Raw genomic sequence first — 13,328 nt, 5'->3', positions numbered from 1 at the left:
GCCTTCGACAGCGTCTTCAATTACCAGCATGCAAAAAAACAAACGACAAACGTAATTAGACGCACAGCGCTCACACACATCAACTAGTCCTAGTGTAATTCACAGTCCTTGCGCTGTTCAAATACTATAACGTGCAGAAAACATAAGGACTAACGTAAAGAGACACATACAGCGCTGAGATACACAAACCAGCCCGCTTGCCGGTTGAGGTTGTTGCGCTGTGCCTTCGATAAAGTCATCAAGTAGCAGCGTGTGGAAAACAAGGGACGAACATAAAGGAACATGCACAGCGCCGAGAAACGTCAACTAGCCCACCTTTTGTTCAGTAGTCGCTCCCTTCGGTCGAGTGGTCAAATACCGGCTCGTAAAACACAAGGGACGAGCGTTCATATATGTCAAGGAGCCCACCTGAGGTTGACGGTCGCAGCGCTGTGCTTCGGCAGAGTCTTCAAATACCAGAGTGTAAAAACGGAAGAACATAAGGAGACACGCACAGGGTAAGCATAGGTGGCGAGTTGGGCTACTTGATGTATATGGCTAGTTGGGCTAGTTGATGTATATGACATCAACTAGCCCGCCCGAACTTTGCGGTCGTTGCGGTGTGCTTTCGATACAGTCGTCAGTTAGGAGCATAAACAAGGAATTAACGTAAAGAGACATATACAGCGCTGAAATACGCCAACCAGCCCGCTAATTGTTCTTGGTCATTGCGCTGTGCTTTCCATGGAGTCATCAAATAGCAGCCTGTGAAAACTTTCCGCTCATTGCTCATCACAGAATGCAAGTATGCTCATCCTGGCCTCATGTTATTACGTACGCTTGTGTGCTGTCCCATGCGTGCATTGCGTGCGAAGCGAGCAAAGTAATCCGTCACACTGTGACGCTGCACCAACGGTTTCCGTCTCCTGACTAGCGATTAGACCGGGTGCGTATAAACATATCTACGCTGCTACCTCTCCCGCGTGGTTATCGCTATGTTGTGAGCATAATGGAACGTTTTACACGCTGGCTCGTGGCAGTTCTCATTGTTCACACCATTTTAGAGACAGTGGCAGGCGCCTTCGTCTCTGTCTTGGTTTCACCTTTTGGCTGCACAGCCATTTTAACAGCACAGCGTGGATGACAGCTTGAATCTGCGTTATTTTGTGTCCTTTCCTTAACTTTATATGTACTTCTTAAGTTTCGCAACTCCTCCTCTCGATCCTGGCAAAACTTGTTCCGAGGGACTGTGAGGGCGCTGTCGTCGAGCTTTTCGGCCAGGCACTGCTCTGCTGAAATGAGCACGCAGGGTGCGGGTGTTTGCACTGCTTCTTGTGCTGGTAGCCAATTTTAATTTCTCACTGTGCGTGCCTTGTTACACTCGCCTTCCGCGTGGCCGGCGGCCAAGGCCTTTCACGTCTGGTCCATCTTCAGCGCTCACGGATGCGCGATTTCCTGCGATGTACGGGTCACCGAGTGTTGATAATATGCGCGCACTTTCTGTTTAGGCCCAATTTTTTTGCGTCTGCTGACATATACCTTACTACTGGTGCCCTATATTACGACATATTACGGAACTTCATGACAACACGCCGAGGTATTTCGTCTCTGTTTCCATCAGCAGCTACATGAAAGCTCTTTCTTACAAATGGTATTTAATTGTCCCCACCGTCAGATCTTCGTTGTTCCTTTAGAAGGCGCGAGGAGCCATTTCCTGCGCGGAGAAAGGTTTGGAGAAAAGTCCTGCAAGGGACAGTTTCAGGATGCAGACATAATCAAGTCACATGTTACACGCCACATGAGTAAAAACCATTCCTTTCTCAAGACGGCAAAAGGCCGCTAAATCATCATATTGTTGACATAGATTTAGTGGCTGTTTGGCGTCTAGGGAAGGGAATGATTTTACTCACAAGGTACATTCCTGTAATTCATTGCAATTTTTATATCTTAATATTACCTTGCCGACGGGTAACAGTTCGGGGCTTTGTTGGCCTCGGACAACAAAGGAAATACTGCCACATGAGTCGGCACATTCCAAGATAGTTAAGAGAGCCATTTCTAAACATTGCCTTCAATCCTGTCTTGTACGGTCGTACCCTCACGCAGTGCAGGCATGCTTTAAGGATCAGTTGGTTCGACCGTCTTGTACTGAGTTTCCCCGCGCGCTGATTACTGCCGTAATGAGCGCGCGGTTTTGATGCTTTGTATGTTGCGCATTCGCCTGCGTGTATATATTTCATGTTATATGATACAATAGAGAATAAACATTCGAAAGATGGCGCTCCCCTTGTTCCCTTCCGTCCTTCCTTGTTTGCGCAAAAGCGGTCATATTTATGTTCTACTCAGCAATATGAACTGTCCAGCCCAGCCACATGTACTTCTGAACCATCACCGCGCTAGGCTGTAAATAGCAGACGACGCTTGCGCGCTTGGCGCCAACCTCGACGGAAGCGCAGCGATGGCGGGAACGACAGCGGGCCGCTTGCTGCGCATAGGCGAGGAGTTCGGGAACTGAAAAGGTATCCGTAAACGTTTTGTTTAGTTGTGCATTTTATTTTCTTTGTTTCAAATTCTGCTAATCCCAATGATAGGGGTGTTGCAAAGTTGCACAAACAGCATATTACAAGAGAAATACATAATTTTATCTTATCACACAAAAGAAATCTACATACATAATATACACATACAATATGCCCATACATGTATATGAAATGACACCGTGCTCGACAAAAATAGCAATATAATTAGTAAAAAAACAAAAAAACAAAGTGGCACCTTTCCTGCATTCTTGGATTCAAGCACCGTCGCACTACTGCTTATCATCCGTGCACTATGGTCGAGCATCTACATCGGCAGCTCAAGATTCCCATCACAGTACAAAAGGATCTTGAGCAGTGCACCAAACAGTTCGTTCTGCTTGCTGCGCTATACTGTTATACAAATGACAAAAACACATATTTTTAACTTTTGTATAACAGTATCGAGCAGCAAGCAGAACGATGCCACTCCCACTGGCCCCAGCCGAAGCTTTATTGAACCAAACAGTTGAAGATTGTAATGCTCAGTCTTCGAGCCGTTCTTTGTCGCGACCTCGAGTATTCTGCGGCCGAACTTGTTCTCGACTGCTCCATACGTCTTCCCGCCGACAGATCGCGACAGAGAAGGCAAAACTTCGACACCAAGCATATCTTCAATATCTCAAGAAACGCTTCCGCGACCTACGGGCCATGCAACGTACGTCAGCGAAGCAACACCTATTCGAACACCCGGACCTCGTGTCATGGGCATATGTTTTTTCCTAGGTGAGAAGGCATACAGGTTGCTATATCGCCGGCTTATCACGGACGCTTTCCGGTTCTGTGCCGTTCCTCGAAGATTTTTGCCAGTGCGCAGCACGGACGTTTGGAGACATTGCATTCATCACCTCAAGCCGGCCTACCCGGAGACACCAGTCACCCACGTGCATCTCCAGTGCACATATTTCTCAATTCCCCACCTTGTGTTGAATTATCAAAAGCTTCCGCATCGCGTCCATTTCAAGCTTGCGGTTTATAAAAGGTAAATAACCTCGTAGTGAAGATTCAATTGAATTCCATACGTTCAAAACCTGGCGGGTCATAGGCGTTTCGTGAGGTTTAGCGCTATCTGTGTCACGATGGAACACTTCCGGCGGAACAAAAAATAAAATGACGCCATATCCTTTTAAGAAGAGATGGGACGTCATTTTAATTTCAAAGCAATGAAACTTATTTTCGTGGCCTGTCATTAGAGCAGTATTTTCACGTATCCCGCAATACAACGCGAGCTGCTGGCTCGCAAAGCGACGCAGCGAAAGTTCAGCCGTGTCGCAATCGCCCCCATGCTTGGCGCGTCGTTTCTTTGGGAGCCGCCAAAAGCTTTCGGTGTGGAATGCTTGCCGTATCGCCGGACGCCTAGCCTACTGGTCAATGATGTCGTACGAAGGCTGCTAAGTGAAAAAAAATTCGGCAGGGGCACTTTATTCTGCTTACGGTTGGAAATGAGAAAGCAGTATACCATCTGTAGGCTTCGGAACATGATGAACGCGCTCTTTTTGTACACTAATGACGTGGCGCCACCTCCTCCTTAATGGTTGCAGCGTCACGTGCCCACTGGTGTAAGTTCTCGGCCACACTTTTAGTCACCAGTGTGCACACTTTAGTGTAGGACGTCGCACACTAAAGTGTGAACACGAATGCATCGCGTCCACATTTCAGTGCGGGACGGGACGTGAGCAATGACGCTCGCACCGGGCGAGCCAGAACCGCGGAGCCGCCGTGGCTGCGGGGAAGCGCGGCTCGTATCGCACCCCGGAGGCCTGGATTCCCCACCCAGACAGAAATGGGGTACATTTTGCTTTGAAAGTAATTAATTTACGTTGTTTCCAGAAACCTCCATGAGAAATTTGACGTACTTTCAAGTTCTTTTTTTCACCTGTTTTTACTCTCTGCGTCGTTGGCCACTTTTGATGCCATCTTTCTGTCGCGCCGACGGATTTTCGCGTAATTGGCCCTTTACTGCTTTCGTATAATAATCTGGCGATTGTAACTAATTACTATTTACTGTACGCGTTACCTACGATGCATGAAACACACCTCGCAAAACACAACGCCACAAGAACTCAGACGTACGTTGCCGACGAAAACAACACATTTGAAGGGGGCGTATAGCAGCATGTGAACTTTATGAGCGCGCCTCTCAGGATACTTGAAGCACGGCATTTCACTGCAGTGGGCATGAACAGCCTTTTTTTTTCAGCGGGCGCTAAAAAGAACGTGCAATCGTTTCCAATTTTTCAGCGAAAGAATTCTTTTGTGTCCTGGCCAGATCAATACAAATTTAATTAGAAATTTCATTTCGTTAAATATGTCTAAGTTGGGCTTTCTCTTTATTGAAAGAAACATTTTTATTTACAATCGCTGTTCCTCGTCACCTAACCGCGCTTCACTCGCTGCTCCCATAACCGCCCTTGCTGGTGTCGGTGAAAATCGCTTCTGGACGGATTTTAGCCCAAAGCTTCGCGAGCAGTTTGGATCGGCCTTGCTTTAGCCAGGGCGCCTTGTAGCACCCCCATCTGCTGGACGTCAGCTGGCACTCGCAGCAAGCCATGAACGCAAGAAATAAAGCTACGCTATGAGCGATTGCTCAGTTATCAGGTTTGCGGCATGCGTGTCGATCGTCGTTCTCTGCCCTCAGCATACTGAAGCGAGGGCTGAGGTAACGCTACAGGCCAATGAAAACTGATAGGATCAGTTAGTGACATAGGATAGAGGCCATGCGCCACGCGCATGAGCCAAGCTTCCGTGCACTTTTGAAACAGTGATATGACGGGCCTAAACATGTCAGAATTACATTTTGGGAGACGCTTGTTGTTTCATTATTACTTGACTCTAAAATGTGCGCCTCCGTTATACAGTGCTACGATTCTGACTTAGTATTTTTAATAGTTTGTTTTACCTTTTCTGGTTCTTCGGTTGGCTTGTGCGAAATCGCTGGGATAAGACGCGTATGTCACCGTCACCTCCACTTCTTTTTCTTTTTTTGGTCCTTGTGTTTCTTGCGCTGTTTTTCTGTTAATTTATCTCATGAAATCAAATTTTGGAAAAAACGTTTCTGAAAGCTCCGTTTTTGTAACTGCAAATTACTTCCGGGATTCAGCCTGCTATAGGATATGCTCGTCGGCAACCTCAATTTGAGATTTGTTGTAGCAGTGACTGATCGCGGCGAAATATTGATCAATAAAACAGATTACATTATCCGCAAGATACAGAACACTTTATTAGACAACCTTTTGTTGCATTTTATTTTAAATTGCCGTTTGAGAACCCGGTAAAAGAACGCATGTTGCGTCATATGATGACGTTTCGGTTGGTTCTATTCGTGCCAGGAAGTAGGTAAGCGCTTAGTAAACTACACATAAGCAACAGCTGAACAATGTAGTTATTGTTACATTTTATTCCGCACAACAGCCACACGGTTGTTTCACAAAGATACAGCACTCTGATATCTTTAGATATAATTGTACACATTCTTACGGCTATTAGGACAAACTTTCTCATTCTCATTGCTTGTCTATAAAAGCCGCTGGCGGCTTTACACACAGCATTTGTGTACAGGAACTTTCACCTCGAAATTACCTTAGAACATGTGGCACATAAATTGACAAACTTGGGAAGGCCGTTTTAAATCCTCCTCATAAGGGACGCTCTGAATGGGCTGAGCATCGCAATGCAGAACCAGCTGAGTTTCACTGTGTGCAATCTCTGTAAATAGTAGAAGGACGTCATGCATTAGGAACACAAACTCCAGCATCAATTGCAAATAAAAAGGTGCTTAGTACCTATTAGCATTTGCCTTGCAAAGAAACACATCAAAACTGCCAGTCACGATAGCGCAGAAACGCTGCCCAGATATGATAGCGTTACTCAAGAAGTAAAGCGGTTGCGATGAGCTAGTAGAGTTCGGGTGCGTGGGACGTGAAGGAAATTACTTCAATGTACGGGGCCGATAACGTGAATCAAACATAAGCCAACGTGGCCCTCAGTCGAGCCTAGCGCTAAACATGTGCAAGCCAACACAATTCATAAGCACAATATGGGCTGTTTCTGCCGAGCCGTCTCCTTATAAGGAGACGTCTGTATAGGCCTATAGGCCTATACAGACGCCTGGGTTATACAATTATTTAGGAAACTTGATAAGGTAGCCCTTAATTGTACACCAGAATTCCTAACCTACAGCTCTTAGTAAGAAAAGTTGCCATAAAACTTTGACCTTTGATAAAAACAGACCACGCGGATCACCTTGAATCACGTGATGGAGAATATTGGAATAAATTTGACTGAAGAGGAAGAAAATGAAGCAGGTAGAATAGGATGGCGGCGGGCTCAGTCGAAAAATGTGGAGCAGACGGGCCCAGATCTCTTTTATGCACTTCTCTGGCGTGCAGGCATTCTACAGCTTTATCATATATCGCACGGTTCATACTGTTCACGGTGTAGCTGAGCCCTTTCTGCCCGAATCGTTTCGAGACATTTCACCGGCAAATCAGAGTCACCGAAAAGTGCCTTTAATCCGTCTGTGATGCACTTCCATAACCATAAGACGTATGACTTACTAACCTACTGAGTAAGCCATCATCATCATCATCAGCCTGGTTACGCCCACTGCAGGGCAAAGGCTTCTCCCATACTTCTCCAACTACCCCGGTCATCTATTAATGGTGGCCATGTTGTCGCAGCAAACTTCTTAATCTCATCCACCCACCTAACTTTCTGCCGCCCTCAGCTACGCTTCCCTTCCCTTGGAACCCATTCCGTAACTTTGAATGACCATTGGTTATTTTCCCTCCTCATTACGTGTCCTGCCCATGCCCCCCATTTCTTTTTCTTGATTTCAACTAAGATATCATTAACTCGCGTTTGTTCCCTCACCCAATCAGCTCTTTTCTTATCCCTTAACGTTACACCTATCATTCTTCTTTCCATAGCTCGTTGCGTCGCCGTCAATTTAAGTAGAACCCTTTTCCTAAGCCTCCAGGTTTCTGCCCCGCACGTGAGCACTGGTAAGACACAGCTGTTATAAACTTTTCTCTTGAGGGATAATGGCAACCTGCTGTTCATGATCTGAGAATGCCTGCCAAACGCACCCCAGCCTATTCTTATTCTTCTGATTATTTCAGTCTCATGATCCTGATCCGCAGTTCCTACCTGTCCTAAGTAGATGTATTCCCTTACCACTTCCGGTGCCTCGCTACCTATCGTAAACTGCTGTTCACTTCCGAGACTGTTAAACATTACTTTACTTTTCTGCAAACTAATCTTTAGACGCACCCTTCGGCTTTGCCTCTTCAGGCCAGTGAGCATGCATTGCAGTTGGTCCCCTGAGTTACTTAGCAAGGCAATATCATCAGCGAATCGCACTTTACTAAGGTATTCTCCATTAACTTTTATCCCCAATTATTTCCAACCCAGGTCTCTGAATACCTCCTGTAAACACGCTGACATTCTTCTACATCTTCATCCTCTTTTCTCGTTTGTTGCTCTTAGCTGTCGTGCAGCCACGCATGGATGTCTGCCCGCCATCGAATACCTCTGATGGCCAATCCAACAAGGCGTGTGCTTTCGCCAAGTACGAGTAGGGGTGGTTGCGTCGTTACTTCTCGTCCATTGCAACATCATCAAACCGGTACGAGCGCAAAAGAGCGTTGCTTTTAAAGGGACAAGATGCTGAGGAGTCCACAGGGCTAGGCCTCTAGCAGTTCGTCATCCTGTTCTCCAACTTTTTTTTTCAAATTATTCGTCTTCATTTATAAATTATTCTCAACTACATTATCAAAACAGCTCGGTCATGGAAAATAGCCGCTGTGGTCGGAACTCTTTGAGACTTCAGCTCCGTGTCACTTGAGAGGAAAAGAAAGCCTCGTTTGCCGTTTATTGCTGAGTAACGATAATTGCAGCGCAGTAATCAAGACAATTCACACTCGAGTTGCAGCCACAGTGGTTAGACCTCACAAATTCATTTCTTAGAGAGAGATATGAAAATGAGAGAAAGGCAGATTACTTAAGTAGCACATACCTCAAGCAGGTTACCTGCGTTAGCAGATGCGGCGCACGTATGCGGGTGAATGCATACTATGATCGAGCTTCCGCAGCAAAGGTCACCCTTTATTTCTTTACGTACACTCACAATCTTTGTGATCATAAACACGGGAAAGCGTGCTAATCGATGTATGCAGAGGACTTTGGCGGACGGCTGCCGCACTCTTGCAAGTTTAGTGGACGCACTCACCAATTCCGCTCCCACCTCCTCTGCTGCTGTCACTGGAGCCCAGCAATGAGAAATTACGCAACGTGTGGTCACAAACTAGCAGACTATGGGAAAGCGCAATCAGGGAGGGAGTGCATGCGACTGGACTACAAGGGTGGGCCAGCCCCACGTCAATGTTCTCAACAAATAGAGAGCGCTGCCGAGTTCGCAGACAGTGTTAGTTGTAAGCCCTCTGCGCCTGGTTGCGTAAGCTGTTGTAAAGCTCTCAATAAAAAAGTAGCGAATACGCAGAACACAATTGGAATGACCCCACATTTACAAATCACTCAAGGTATTGTTTTTAAGTAAAATACAATAGGCTGCTAAGAAGACATTGAACGGAGATGGGTCTGAGCGAGTCGATGCAGCAACCTGCTTTTAACTAAAGGTTTGTCAACGTACAGGCGCATGAAAGATGCAAACGACTCTTTCGTACTCTACGCTTTATGAACTTATATGCAAGTCAGCTTTGTTCGTTCACTCGCGAACCAGTAGCAGATGCGCCAATTTCACAAATATATCTGTAAAGCTAGCCAATATAACAGCATTCAACTAGAGAATATACTTATGCGCGTGATTTTCAGCAGTGGCCAATTTATAACGTTACCGGAAAATAGACGCCAACTTCGCCTACGCCAAAATGCATTATGCAATCTATCTGCCCTCATTATCAAGCTTCGCTGACCCAACTCAAAAGAAAGAAACCATGGTAAAGCCAACATTTTCTCACGGTGAACAACGAGCAAGCGCAGGTTACCTCAGTGGACAGATTTCCTGCTGCACATTTCTCCCGCCACCCATAATACAATTTCCTTCAGATGGCGGCAGTGGACGCAGGCCTCGTAAGCATGGGTAATTGAGCGCTACGCTCTGCCCGATGGCACAGACTGTTGCGACTTACTTCGTTTTCGTGGGATTAGTCAGCGTTTCTGTTAGTGCTTCAATTGTTATTGACTACAGCGCAGCAACCTGACTACATTGCGCAAATACCTCGTTTAAAAAATGGCAAATCTTTCTGAATTAATATTTTGGCCTGCAGGGTTACAGTTAGCTATTGTGCTGGTCAACTTAAAGCAACTTGCCTTAAGCCTGCCGGAGAAGTTCAACACATGCGTTGATGTCATTCCATGGAAGTGCTTTCTCTTTTCCCCAAATTGATATATCTGGAGTCTCCTCGATCAACACGTAGGCGGACCATCTAAGAGATAACTTGAAAGGGGAGGAATACAGGCGTCTTACCGTTATTTTCTTTCAAAAAATTTGGTGATATGAATAATTTCGCTGCTATGACAAGCTATTACCTACGATTCGTATGTAATACAATTGAGAATAATAAAATTTACCCATGTTCACTGCGTAGTCATATGCACTCTCCCTACCATTCCTGTTCGTCGTCTAACTTCTATCTGCAGTGCACAGAGGATATACATTGGGAAGCAGCTTTGGAAAATAACCTAATCTTCAACAAAATCTTTATATGCATGTTGGCAAGACTGCATAGTGAGAGCAGCTCGCGCAAAGAACACGGACCACAGTGCAGGTTTGTATCTGCTTCCCCTATTTTGTCGCTACTCGCGAATATTTCTACTACGTAAACATGATACAACGTGGCTGGGTACGATGGCTAGCGGTAAATTGACGAGCGGCAGAATACAACCGTTGCACACCAGATGAGTGAGTCCGCTCACAGTCACAAGTTCATTTGCTGTGCAGCACTGTCTCACGGAGCTGGTACTGGAGTTGCACAAAGTCGGCTGTTGCCCTTGTATAACGCACGAGATTTTTCTTCACAGTAACTCCCAGTTTACCATAGTTTTTATTATTGGCAAAAACATCGGGATGCCAAACGAGAGCAGCCACTGTTCGTCGGAGCGTCCGTACCTAGCACGGCCAACGGTGGTGAGCAGCACGGGAACCAGCGACAGCTCTGAGCATGTGTTCCTCACACGCCGAAAATACCGCAAAACATCAAGGAAGAGGCACGTTTCTGGAAGACTGTGGTAACGGCGTCCGAGACCTCAGACGTGAAGCAATACGGACCCAGAACAAGGCACGGGAAAATCATGGGCCAGCTATGAACGTTCTGTGTTAGGGCCAATCCGTGTTGACGTTCTCCAACATTCAAGCAGCTGCTTTGAGGTGATGCTTCTTAGCCGTACGCATCAGAAACTACACTACTGTAGCTACCTTGAGCTGAAACTTGCCTTTGTAGCAAAAAATAAATTGCAAGAATGTGCATGGCCAAATGACTAGGTGGCGAGACCTCATTAACTGCAAATCATAACTGCCACCTAACCGCGTAATGAACTCAATATGACAAGTAAGCGAAAGAACCATAGTAACAGCTGGCACGGCGTCACGAGGTGGCCGTGCACTTGTGGCAGCGGCTGTGACGAACACGTGCGCATAAGTAAATAAGCTCTTTGAATTCCTGTTTGCGCTCCCAGCACTTGACGGCAGAGTTGGTAGTGGTGCCACCCCGCCATTGGTGAAACCTTGATACTAGGTACTAAAGCAGTTCCATATGCCTTTCGTGTATATTGACGCGACAAGTGTCGTTTCCCCTGGTGCTGCAGTTGTTTTGACATCGCTGACAGCAAAATGTTCGCAATGTGTGTAGGTAGTCGAGATGGAAAGCCCAAGAGGAAGGAACTGGGCGATCATTTTTTGATGCAAGCTACGACGTCCGGTAGTCCTATCGGGCGTGTGGCTCGCTAGCAGCGCGCTACCGGCACCTTTCGGTCACTCCACGTGGCTGCGTGCAACGAAGAGAGGCGCAACAAACGAGCGCCCGGCTTGTCTTCCGTGCTGCCGCTTCGCGCGTCACGCTTCAGTGATGATCGTTCAGGTGTCGGAGCAGGGCGGACCTGCGAGTGCCAGCTGACGCCCGTCGACGGTCGCCTCGTGTATGCAGCCCACGAAGCCCAAGTAGAGCGCGGCTGGCAGCCCGGGCGGCAGCTTGGGGCACCCGCCCAGCCACAGCAGCCCGTCGGTGTTGAGCTGCGTGGCGCCGGGGGCAGCGGTCGAGCTCAAAGGCTTCGCACCGTCCACCACCAGGGTGGCCAGGCGGCCCTGGCGCTGTAGCCGCGCCGTGTGCCAGCGGCCATCGTCGAGCCGCGACCCGGACCACAGTTCCTGACGTCGAGCGCCCAAGTCGTACGAGACGACCAGCCTGCCTTGGTCCAGCGCCAGCGCCATGTGGTCTCCACGGCCGCCCGTCCAGAGCAGCAGACCGCGAGGCTCCCGGCTCCGGAAGCGAATCTCCACCTCGTTCTCTGGGGCGCCGCTGCGGTAAGGATAGGGAGCGCCGTCAGCTACAGTCTCAGACGCCATTAGTGCGCAATCACTGCGGCGTGCGCTAATCGGTTCTGGTGCGCGCGTTACTGGCAGAATGTACTGGAGAACCTAGCAATTAAAGAGCGGCAGGAATGAACCGCGTCAAAGCTAGTTCCGTACTTTTCCTCTTTGCTTCATTAAGAATGCCGCGCTTATTGAAAATTTTGTTCTCGCCGACATGTAACTCTAGATTACAATAAATCCCGCTCCTTTAGCTTTACGCTCTAACAGCTCGAAAATCAAACAGCACACAGAGAATACGACACACGCAGGCGCTTACGTCATTGTCGTGTTTTGTGTGTGCTGTGGCTCTTCGCGCCGTTAGGATTCTTAGTAAGCCACACCATCTTGTCCAGCAACAAGGTACTTTACCGGTGTTTTTTTTTTCGACACATTGAAACACACTCCACGCACCATTTACTAAATATTATCTGGGCTATCGATCGCTCCATATGCAGTGTTATCCGGCGGCAGTTTTCCGCTCACGATATTGCAAACAAAAAATTCTACATGAGCGAGAATTTCTGCATCATCAAAAGACGGCCACTCTATCGGTTCCTCTACTACTTCAGGCAAACATTCAAAATGCTGTTGAAATCTGCGTCTCGAACTGAACCCCAACCGAAAACCGTACTCCGATAGCAATTTTCTCCGTCTTGAACCCTAGTCCGACCATGTTAGAACGTGTTTGAGCCTGAACCAAACCGGAACTTAAAAGAATAGTCAGGCAGGGCGATCTCGTGCAGATGTTTATCGTCATTATTGCGATTAGCATTCAAGTGCAAGTTGGTGGTGGAAGATTTCCTACTGAATGAATTGTTAGAAATTCCGTCAACGTTATATGCACCGCCAACCTGTGGCGGCTACGGAGGAAATTGGCCGCACCGCGTTAATTAGTTGTAACGCAACAAATCAGTCGGCGGGGATGCTTCTATTTCTCCGATCTAGAGCACATTTGTTCAAGTAGTCCTCAGTTTACAGGCACTCACCATACACATGGCAGATGGGAATTCGTCCGGTACTCATAAAACCTTTTGTTATACCGGTCACTTCGTTCTAAATGAGCAAAACGAAACAAGTAAAAGCAGGAGGCAACGTTTCAACAAATGAACATGTCTTTTTCAAGACGAAATTTATTGGAAGCCTACGGATAGACAGCAATAATTAGACTACACCCGTCATCACTCGCG

At 47.2% G+C, this 13,328-nt stretch overlaps 1 protein-coding gene across 2 annotated transcripts in view; it reads right to left on the bottom strand.

The window, feature by feature from the left end:
- Positions 1–2,531: 2,531 nt before the first annotated feature.
- The window catches only part of LOC142558612 (agrin-like), a 521,743-nt gene continuing 510,946 nt past the window's right edge, over positions 2,532–13,328 (bottom strand). For both annotated transcript variants that reach the window (XM_075670788.1, XM_075670789.1), the window contains one exon: positions 2,532–12,088. In XM_075670788.1, the coding sequence (XP_075526903.1) occupies positions 11,647–12,088 (442 nt within the window). In that variant the 3' untranslated portion in view covers positions 2,532–11,646. The remainder of the gene's footprint in view (positions 12,089–13,328) is intronic.

The sequence above is a fragment of the Dermacentor variabilis genome, chromosome 9, assembly GCF_050947875.1.
Source record: "Dermacentor variabilis isolate Ectoservices chromosome 9, ASM5094787v1, whole genome shotgun sequence".
NCBI classification, from domain to species: domain Eukaryota; kingdom Metazoa; phylum Arthropoda; class Arachnida; order Ixodida; family Ixodidae; genus Dermacentor; species Dermacentor variabilis.
This window is presented reverse-complemented; position numbering and strand designations above follow the sequence as displayed.